The sequence below is a fragment of the Hemibagrus wyckioides genome, linkage group LG04 (genome assembly GCF_019097595.1).
Source record: "Hemibagrus wyckioides isolate EC202008001 linkage group LG04, SWU_Hwy_1.0, whole genome shotgun sequence".
Lineage (NCBI taxonomy): Eukaryota > Metazoa > Chordata > Actinopteri > Siluriformes > Bagridae > Hemibagrus > Hemibagrus wyckioides.
In genome coordinates this window covers 30,212,574-30,223,698 of record NC_080713.1, presented here as the reverse complement: position 1 = coordinate 30,223,698, position 11,125 = coordinate 30,212,574, and the positions used below count along the sequence as shown (strand labels likewise).

Genomic DNA, 11,125 nt, shown 5'->3' with positions numbered 1-11,125 from the left:
TCAAAGAACAGGCAATAATAAAAAAACCTAAATGACAAATACATGGAGCAAACAAATCTAAAACATAAATCCAAGAGATACACTGGAAAACAGGGCAAAAAGTCAGTGAAATGAGCAATACAACAATGGTACAAAACGCTTGGTAATGCAGACAGAGATGACAAATCTTTGCATAGTGTGCCGGGCTGAATTTAAACTGGCTAAGAGACAAGCAGTGCAATGATGACCTGGAAGTGTCTTAAAACCCTGATGATGGCTCCCTCTGGCAGTTAGGAGGGGAAGTGCCCAGGGGCGCCATTACAGCAGAGTATGGAACCATGAGATGATTATATACTACAGCAGAAATACCACCCATAAAGTAAATTAAGTAAAGAAAAATTATTCTGAAATTATTCAAAAGTAACATGCTCAGTCTGTTCTCTCTCTCTCTCTCTCTCTCTCCCCTCTCTCTCTCTCTCTCTCCCCTCTCACTCTCTCTCTCTCCCCTCTCTCTCTCTCTCTCCCTCTCTCTCTCTCTCTCTCTCTCTCTCTCTCTCTCCCTCTCTCTCTCTCTCTCTCTCTCTCTCCCTCTCTCTCTCTCTCTCTCCCCTCTCACTCTCTCTCTCTCCCCTCTCACTCTCTCTCTCTCCCCTCTCACTCTCTCTCTCTCTCTCTCTCTCTCTCTCTGTCTCTCTCTCTCTCTCTCTCTCTCTCTCTGTAGGTTGTGTAATTGCAGTCTCTCTGAAGATGACTGTACTGCTGTTGTATCAGCTCTAAGAACAAATCCCTCACACCTCAAGGAGCTGGACCTGAGTCACAATACAACTGGAGACACAGGAATGAAGCAGATCTCTGATCTACTGCAGAACTCAAACTGCACTCTGGAGACACTGAGGTCAATTATTTTTAATCTTTGTTGAAAAAAAAAACTAATAGGGTATAAAATGAATGAAGAAATTTCTATAGCAGTGAATTTACAATAGAAAATAAAAACCCTTTTGAATTGTTTTAAATTAAAAAAACTTGTCTACTGTCCTGAACTGAAATGACTATTAATCCCAAACCCTTCAGTGATGCTGTACTGTCACTGTCATGTCTCTGTCTCACTGTGAAATGTCCTTTATTAACATTTTCTTTCAGACTAAATAACTGTAGTCTCACACAAACACAATGTGGTGATCTGGCTAAAGCTCTGGAATCAAACTCCTCATCATCTCTGATAGAGCTGGAGCTCAGAGGAAACAACAGGATGTCAGACTGGAACATTTTTAGATATTTTCTAGAGAATTCAGACTCTAAATTGATTGTGAGGTGAGTTTTTTATATTTTCTACATAACAAAGATGTTTCATCATAAATTAATTACAGCCAAATCCCACCGTCCAGTTAGGTCTCACCTGTTAGACGACGGCTCCCACCCAGACACCAGAGACACACTCGGAGGAAACCACTTGTGCATGCAGAGTTTGGTCACTTGGACTTGGGATTTAAACTCTAAACAATAAAGAGAATGATTTCTGTTCAGTCTGATCATTTTACTGATATGCTCTGGGAAAACCCTTCACCTGAACAAATATAATATACAGTACAACATTCTGAAATCTACAGTGTGAAGGCAGTAAAGTAAATACGGAGTTTAATAAAATACAACAAAACAAAATTATGAGTAAGTCATGAATGAAGGTTAAATGGTGACTGACCACACTCACTCTTTTGACAAGATCAAGATTAGAAAGTAACAAATAAAATAATTACCAAATTGTTTATGCTGAAGGAAGATCAAAGTATGTTACTGTAAAGAAAATTCAGTCACTGGCACCTGACCAGGTTTCCAAAACCACCTCACCTCATTTGCTATGAAAGTGTGTGAAGTTTGTATACATGAGACAGATCTTGAATGCTGTCATGTCTGTGCTGGTTCACATTATTTAAAAACAGAATCTTGTGAGGGAAAAACCTCCAGACTCAGAGCTCTGGTATCATTATCATGTGTTATTATGTGTTTTCTCTCTTCAGAATTTTGAGTCCTGAAGCAGAAGAGGCCTGTGATTATCTGACTAAAGTTCTGGGTTCAAACCCCTTACTGCAGAGAGAACTGGATCTGAGTGGGAAAATATCTGGAGACTCAGGAGTGAAGCAGCTCTCTGTTCTACTGAAGGATCCACAGTGTAGAACTGAGAAACTCAGGTGTGTGGTCTGATTCCTCACCTGGTGCTTTTTCCTGTTCATGTTAAATCTTAAAAGTAGGGGTCTCCAACGCATCACCCATTTCTGAGTCGCTCGCCGAAAGGTTTATAAAATATGTACAAACTGATAAAATCAAATTGACTCACTAAACCCCACCCCTTTCTGGTGGTTTATTCTGGTAGAAATCTAACTCCCCAGACAAATCATACTCCTCCGCACATATGCATCATGTGGTTGGAAGTGTTAACTTAAATCTATAAGCAGAAAGTAAAGTAGTTTGGAAAAAGGATAAATAAAACACGGCTTTTAACTTGGAAGCTGTTGGGAATTCGACAGCGTTAGGAATAAAGCTACGATGCTGCTAAAGTAAAAGCAGTGAAAAAATGTATCCTGCTGCAGGAAGATGCAGGAGGAATGTGCTGTAGATATAAATGCATGGTGTAAAGTACTGTTTAATATTTCCCATTGCACATGCATGTCAGTGACATAAAAATACTATTATTTAATCACATAAAGTCCAATTTCAAATCTCTGCTTTAAAATGAGTATCACCTTGCCATCAGGCTAAGTGTCATAGGACATTTAAGTAACAATTGGCTGATAAATAACGGATTGATGTAAATGAACAAAATTTGACAATAATAACAACTGAGTTCACACAAAAATAGCTTATTCAGCTGGTATGGTTCATGGCAATATTTATTTTTATAGTATATATTTATATAAATACATTTTACTAATCATGTAACATGGGTATCCCTTGGCCATCTTAATTTTGTAGTAGTTCTCAGACAAAAAACAGGTTGAAGACCTCTGCTTTAAAGATAGTCCACTGTACAAATTATCACTCCATTATGTCTTATACCTTGAAATAATTTTTGATGGTTGATCTTGTGGGTTGTTTAAAGCTGTGTTCTCTGTCTGCAGGCTGAATAAGAGCAGTATTACACACAGAGGCTGTACTGATCTGATATCAGCTCTTACTTCAAACCCTTCACACCTGACAGAACTGGACCTGAGTGAGAACACACTGGGAAATTCAGGAGGGATTCAGATCTCTACTCTACTAAAGAATTCATCCTGTAGACTCCAGAAGCTTCTGTAAGTTATTTAATAGTACACATTTTACTAAATCAATGACATTTGTACTTCTCAGTAAGTTTATATGTAGCATGTAGGGCTAAATTAGTCAGAAATAGATTCACTGGTAAATTTCCCAATAATAATAAATCTTATTCATTAAAGAACAGATTAACGAAGAATGTATGTTACATGTGACCCTGTTTTGACAGTTTTCCTCAAAAGCCTTTATCATTTATAAAAAAAAATACATTGTATTAGAAGTAATCAAAAAAATTCTATTATAATAGAAGGAAACAGTTTCAGGAAAACTATGAGGAAAAATCAAACATTAAAATCAAATCTTGTAAAGCAAGTTGTTCTTTGAGGATGACATTAAACACAATTTTACTACATATAATGTATTATTTGGAGACAATATGAAGGTATTACAGATACTACTGTGTTTCATTATTATGCACAAAGGAGTGAATAAAATAATAAAAGACTAAAATCCTGGACACACCACTGCTCAGTGTCACAGAAATGGTCAGTTGGTGTATATGTGATCACTCAGCATTAGAACACCAGCTACACTGCTGCTGCACAATCAACGTCATCTCTCTTTCCACATGTTTTTATTTGAGTGATGTTAGCTTAAATATGAAGTCGTCATTTGGCTAACTGGACTAATTAATGTGCCTGGCTAACTGCTGGAATGACCTTCATTCATGCAACTGGGTCAGTACTTTGTACTGAAATTATTAGCCTTTGTGAGGTAGAACAGTGATAGTAACAAGTATCAGGTGTAGGTCTGTCACAATAAATACTTTTGTTTGGACAATAAATAAAGTCTCCTTCTCCAGACTTTCAGACTGTAATATAACAGAGAAAGGATACACTGCTCTGATTAAAGCTCTGAAGTCGAACCACTCATCACTCCTGACAGAGCTGGACCTCAGAGGGAACGACCCTGGAGCATCTGGACTGAAGGAGCTTAGGAATCTGATGAATGATAAAAAATGTAAACTGAAGACACTGAGGTGAGAGAATCAAGTCAAGAAGCTTTATTGTCATTTCATCCACATGTAGCTGATGCAGTACATAATGAAATTAAACATTTCTCCAGGACCCTGGTGCTACATAGACACCATACAACATATAACTACAGCTTTTCCTAGTACATGTAAAATACAGCCTTAATTCTGGGTAATTAATATAGTTTTATTGTTTGCATTACTGTATAGTGCACTGTGACCTTTTGGTCACACTTTACAATGTTTTATAATTTTATCCTCAATTTTATAAAGTAATAAATAAAGAAAGAAATTTAAAGTAAGAATTATATTGAAGTAAGAGTGTTAATGTTTAGAACTAGTTTTAAACTAGCACCACATTGCTGTAAATATAATTAATGTTAGTGTTTCTCTGTTCTTTCTCTCTACAGGGTGTTGAAAAGTCCTGATGCACAGAAAGCTTCTGATCATCTGACTGAAGTTCTGGGTATAAACCCGATACTGCAGACGGATCTGAATCTGAGTGGGAAAATAAAAGGAGACTCAGGAGTAGAGCAGCTCTCTGTTTTACTGAAGGATCTACTGAAGGATCCACACTGCAGACCTGAAACACTTCAGTAAGGAACTGAATTCTATATTAATCTGTAAACTTCAGTTAGTGATGTTAATGCTGAATGGTTTGTCTTTAGATCATCAATCATTCATCTAGTTTTCAGTCTTTTTCAGTAGTAATGAGTAGTTTGAGGAGAAAAGACGTCCCTCTGCATACAGAAGTGCTAAAGAAAACCCCTGTGATTAATTGTGCTTTCAGGCTCAGTGAGTGTAATCTGACAGAGAAAGGATGTTCAGCTCTGCTCACAGCTCTCAGATCAGAACACTCCACCCTGAAGGAGCTGAATCTGAGTAAGAACAGGATTCAGGATTCAGGAGTGAAGCTGCTCTCTGAGGAACTGAAGAATAAACTCTGTAAACTGGACACTCTGAGGTAACGTTTAATACACACTTCATTCATAATCCAGACGCTCTGATAGAGCCGTAAAATATACACTGTTTTCATTTAAAATATTTTTTTGTGCCTGTGGATTTTAAATGTCATGAGCAGTTTAGAAATGATCTTATTATTGTAATACTTTGCAACCAAATAAGTTGTACAGGCTTTATTCAGTGAAAATCTAGGTTTAATATAAATAAAATTAATAACAGTGAAAAAAAGACTCAATTTACAATTTGTATACAATGTCTTACTGCAAAAAATCATATGTATGACATTTGGAATATTATGAAAGCAAAATTCATTTTATTTTTTCAGTCTAATGGACAATAATATCAAAGAGGAAGGATACACTGCTCTGGCTGAAGCTCTGAAATCATCTCACCTGATAGAGCTGGATCTCAGAGGGAACGACCCTGGAGCATCAGGAGTGAAGCTGCTCACTGATTTACTACAGGATCCAGACTGTACACTGAACACACTGAGGTGAGGAGAAATGAAAGAACTTTATCTTTCTACCACTTTAGTATTTGAGGTTTTGAAAATGACTTCATTCTGCTTAATGGTTTAATTTGAATGATCTGATGTCACTATGTCACATTGTAATGTTCAGTTTTCTGATGAATCAGGAAACATTTCTGGATAGAGTTTTTTCATGAACAGTTATAAATAGTAACAGTAAAGACTGATAATTATCCATTTTATTAAGACATGAGGATGAATGTGCACTGATTCTGTAACAGATATAGCTGGATAAAGGATAAGGAAACTCACTGAAAACAGAAACTGAAGCTGAAACTGAAGCTAAAGCACATCACCATCAGCTCCTTATTGCTCTCAGTACACAGTTATTAACGTCTCCATATCATTTTTCTCTACAGGTTGTGGAAAAGTCCTGATGCAGAGGAAGCCTACACGTGTCTTACTAAAATGTTCAGTAAAAACCCCTTACTGCACACGGAGCTGGATCTGAACAACAAAACACCTGAAGACGTCAAAGTGAAGCAGCTTTCAGCTCTGCTGCAGGATCCACATTACAGACTGCAGAAACTTAGGTAAGAAACAGCTAGAAACACACAGATCTCTATTTTCCTGCAGTAGTGTAATTATCTGGTGTGTGGAGTGGATCATTAACAGAGAGTACAATGACCAGCTTCAGCATGTGTGTGTTTATTAAGAGAAGGTGAGCTGCTGTGAATTAAAGCTTCCATGTGTGAGTGTCCTTCTGTCTGCACTCTCAGAGGGTCACATGATCACACTTCACTTTCACTTCTTCCAGAAAGTCCTCACTGAAGATGAGAGTTAACAAAGTTTCTCTTTTTCTATTTTAAAGTAAATTTCTTTCAAAAACCTTTTTTTTGTGGACAGGAGACCAACGTTCAGAGAAAAAATACACAATAAAAAATCTGTACATACTGTGTGTGGGCGGGGCCTTGGAGTATGATCAGTTATAATTACATCCACAGTGTGTGTATCACTGACCCTCCCACAGATATTAAACACTGTCCGAGTCACCAAACACAAATAGACGCGTCTCATACACTTTGTAATTATTATTTTATTGTATTTTCAAATTGTTGTCAAGAGTCAGTGTCTTTTCTGTACTTCAGCACCTCACTGACCGCTTGGACACCATGTTTTGAATACAGTGTGATCATATAACTGAGTGATGCAAATATCTGTTTACATAGATAATACAACCATCTAGAAACTTACTCCTCCTGTGGTCAGTTTACTGTCCAGATACAAGAGTTTTATCATTGAGGGGAAAAAAAAAGATTTCCCTGATAAATTAATCCAGTGAATAGGGCTCATGTGCTGTTTGTCTTCTTCACATGTGTTATGAACTGACCACCTCTCTCTCTCTCTCTCTCTCTCTCTCTCCAGGTTGTATAAAGGAGACAGTATGACAGATGAAGACTGTTCACATGTGATTTCTGCTCTGGTTTTAAACCCTTCACACCTGAGAGATCTGAATCTGAACAGGACTAAACCAGGAGAGTCTGGACTGAGAAATCTGTGTGATTTCCTGAAGAATCCTGAATGTAAACTGCAGACACTAAAGTGAGAAATGAACCTTTACATTTTAAAGCTATTAATCTACTGTTATGACCCCAAGGTAGGCCTAGGGAAGACTCAGGGTCAGCAGTGGGTGGTTTATCAAGCTGACAGTGGGTGAAAGAGACCAACCGGGTCTAAACAATGATAAACAGTGTAAACTGATACAAAAATGTTTCTCTACACAACAGGTAGTGCTTAGTTCATTTTACTGTGCTGTACAACAGAAAACACATGTATTTACAATATTTACAAATTTCACAAACAAGCCAAACACAGGGCTGGACAACGGCGGTGCTAAAGAAAACAAACCAAGTAAAACAAAATGATTCTTCCCTAATGCCGCTTTTTTAATACATGCTGGACTACAAACAAAAGTGAAACCAAAAACCTGCCTACACTGTGCTTTCCTCTCAAAGTTAAATACAGGGGGTGGCCCCGCCCCTTTCCTAAGGTGTCTAGACAGAATGACGTCCTACGTGTTGCACCGTGTATGAGTGCGCTCTTTCTTACCTGTCCGAGCCCCGTCAGCACAACACTACACAAACACACACAGCTGTACATACACTTCAATACACCATATCAGGGCCATGCACAGACATTTTAACGGGCAGTGGCCCAAAACAAAAAAAGGGCAGTTACAAAATACCCAAATAAAAGACAAGACACCAGGCACTTTATAATAATCATTTTCTGTCTTTATTATAGACATTTTAATGATAAATTATGAATGCACATCTCTGATAATACCATGAACTTTTTACAAGTTTTTCTTTGTCTCTCAGTATCTCTTAATTTCACAGCAAAACCTTTCTCCCTCACTCTCTGAGTCTCCCTCTGCCTCATCTTGAATGAAGGCATTATCAATGCAATTTCATTATTACTGATACTACTTTACTGCTACACAACACACACAGCTATGCTATATGTAACACGTTTATAATTACATTTATAATGATAAATTATATATTTTTAGAAGAACCATACTTCACAAGAGTTGTGAATAAAGTGTGACAAATTGCTTGCTAAATGTTTTGGTAAATGATTGACCTGCTGGCTTGCTGGAGGTCTGAAACCAGCTATACAAGGTTCCACTGCCTTTAGCAGCTTCTCTTCTCTTTCTCTCTCTGTCTCTGCCTTCTTTTTTGAGAAGGCATTGTCATTCATCTGCAAAGTGTACAATAAATGGCAAACTTTGGTGTTGCTTATGTTCATATTAAATCAGATCGCGTCCAATAATAATTTTATTGGACCTTCTAAAGACGTGAATATTTCGTAACACCGTTACTAACTGCACTAACAAAAGACCAAGAACAAAAACAATTCATTACCAACAGAACTATAAACAGTGTATCAAAATAATACTTTTAAAACAATACTATTTTGGTATTTTATATACCTGTGGACTGGGCGAATCCAGTGACTGTGACTGACCGCTCGGTACTGAGTGAGAAATAGCGGAGTGGAGTGACTGGGAGAGACTGGGAGAGACTGTGGCTGCTGGGGGTGAGAGAGAAAAGTAAAACCCGGAGTGGAGTGACTGGGAGAGACTGGGAGAGACTGTGGCTGCTGGGGGCGAGAGAGAAAAGTAAAACCCGGAGTGGAGTGACTGGGAGAGACTGCGGCTGCTGGGGGCGAGAGAGAAAAGTAAAACCCGGAGTGGAGTGCGGAGTGACTGGGAGAGACTGCGGCTGCTGGGGGCGAGCGAGAAAAGTAAAACCCGGAGTGGAGTGTGGAGTGACTGGGAGAGACTGCGGCTGCTGGGGGCGAGCGAGAAAAGTAAAACCCGGAGTGGAGTGCGGAGTGACTGGGAGAGACTGCGGCTGCTGGGGGCGAGCGAGAAAAGTAAAACCCGGAGTGGAGTGCGGAGTGACTGGGAGAGACTGCGGCTGCTGGGGGCGAGAGAGAAAAGTAAAACCCGGAGCGGAGAGACTGGGAGAGACTGCGGCTGCTGGGGGTGAGAGAGAATTGTAAAACCCGGAGTGGAGTGCGGAGTGACTGGGAGAGACTGCGGCTGCTGGGGGCGAGAGAGAAAAGTAAAACCTGGAGTGGAGTCGGAAAATCTTTAACGTTCTCTAAAGGCCTGGTCACACCACAAGACTTTAACCGTCAGCAGATCACTTTGCTGTTCAGACTACATGACTTCACTGTATGTCTTTTTGTCCTTGTGGTGTTCACACTACGTGATGCTTCGTAAATGATCCACAAGAGGGCGTCGCACACCACACCATCTGACAACAACTCTTGTCACTCGACGCCCCAACGCCGTCCCCAAACCACGTTTTGTCACGAAACCACACACAACAGGTGGATCCGGAAATGACGCGAGACTTTCGGTAGAGGTTTGTTTTGAAAATGGACGTCGGCAGGAGTCTCGCTCTAGATAAATGTTAATTTATTAAAATAAATGTTGTGTCCACACCATTTTTGAAGCCATGTTGCTGCTGCTGCTGCTTTTCTTCTGGTGACCTCAACTCTGTTGACTTGCTCTCTCATTGGCTGGAGGTCGTAGCTACAATTGACACCACGTGATGTGGAGTCGCGCCGACCGTCCCAGATATTTAACATGACAAATCTGGATTTTGTCTGCGAGGTGTCAGTGAGTCTCTTTGATGCGTCGTTGAGTAGATCACACATAAAGATTGCCAAGCGCTGATCACCCGCTGATTTTCCCACGATCACAGACCGATCTGTCGGCAAGCTCGTTAATTTGCAAATCGGTCTTAAAATCCTGTAGTGTGAACTGGGCTTAAGGGCACCTCGGTCTATAAAGGCAAACGGGCAGTGGCTCAAGCCACGCCCAAGCCCCCACCCCCCGCATCACCATATACTCAAATACAAAACGCGATTGCACACAAAAGTAGAAAAAATTTGCGCCCGATGTGCCGTCACTTTCTCGCTTTTATTGCCTGACTCTTCTTCTGGTTAATCTTCCGGGGGGGCGTTCGTATGACTTGGCTCCTCCCATCAGCGCCAGGTACTGGGCAAGCGGCCAACTGCATCACGTTCCTCCCAATCAGTTACGCTGTAAAAACAAAGCCATAATAACAACCATAATACGTCTACAAATAGTCCAAAATGTCTATAAATAGTCGAAAATACGTCTATAAATAGTCCAGTTTTATTATAACACTAATAATCTTTTAGCAGTTTAATATTCTTCAATCCTTTATAACTGATTTAGAAATACTTTCTGAATATGCATTATGTGGATATGTATAATAATAATAATTTATTATTATTATTATTATTATTAACAAAAAAAGGTTATTAATAGTAGTATCCAACAGTTATTATAACACTACTGTGTATTAGGTATATGCAGTGGGTTCAGAAAATATTCCTTTAAATTTTTGTATGTTTTACTGAATTATAGATTTCATTATAAATTTATATTTTTTCTCAGACTTAAACAGAACACACACATTATACATTTATATTTCATTTTAATAATACTCTAATTATCTCCCTCTGCAGACTATGTAACAGTGTAAGAGGGAAATCCTGTACTGATTTGTCTTCAGCTCTCTGTACAAATCCATCACACATCAGAGAGCTGGATCTGAGTGAGTGTGAACTGGGAGACTCAGGAGTGGAGAAGCTCTGTGATCTACTGAAGAAACACGAGTGTAAACTGGAGAAACTGCGGTGAGTAACTCAGTGATGTGATGAAACAGCTTTCTAATAAAAATCACTAACCAGAACAAAGCTCTTCCCAGTCCTAGCTAGTAATGTCTAACTAACGTGTCTAACTTGCTCTCTAGATTAGATTTATTATCAGTAATAAAGATTAAATAAAGATTTATTTGAACTCTGGTGATGAGGAGGATGTGGGA

The 11,125-nt window shown here is 39.1% G+C and overlaps 1 protein-coding gene across 1 annotated transcript in view; it reads left to right on the top strand.

Moving 5' to 3' along the window:
- The window catches only part of LOC131351769 (uncharacterized), a 277,436-nt gene that overhangs the window by 247,794 nt on the left and 18,517 nt on the right, over window positions 1–11,125 (top strand). The window contains exons 52-62 of the mRNA XM_058387324.1: window positions 701–874; window positions 1,120–1,290; window positions 1,995–2,165; window positions 3,093–3,266; window positions 4,091–4,267; window positions 4,672–4,857; window positions 5,052–5,225; window positions 5,550–5,717; window positions 6,113–6,286; window positions 7,119–7,295; window positions 10,767–10,937. Of these exons, the coding sequence (XP_058243307.1) occupies window positions 701–874; window positions 1,120–1,290; window positions 1,995–2,165; window positions 3,093–3,266; window positions 4,091–4,267; window positions 4,672–4,857; window positions 5,052–5,225; window positions 5,550–5,717; window positions 6,113–6,286; window positions 7,119–7,295; window positions 10,767–10,937 (1,917 nt within the window). The remainder of the gene's footprint in view (window positions 1–700; window positions 875–1,119; window positions 1,291–1,994; window positions 2,166–3,092; window positions 3,267–4,090; window positions 4,268–4,671; window positions 4,858–5,051; window positions 5,226–5,549; window positions 5,718–6,112; window positions 6,287–7,118; window positions 7,296–10,766; window positions 10,938–11,125) is intronic.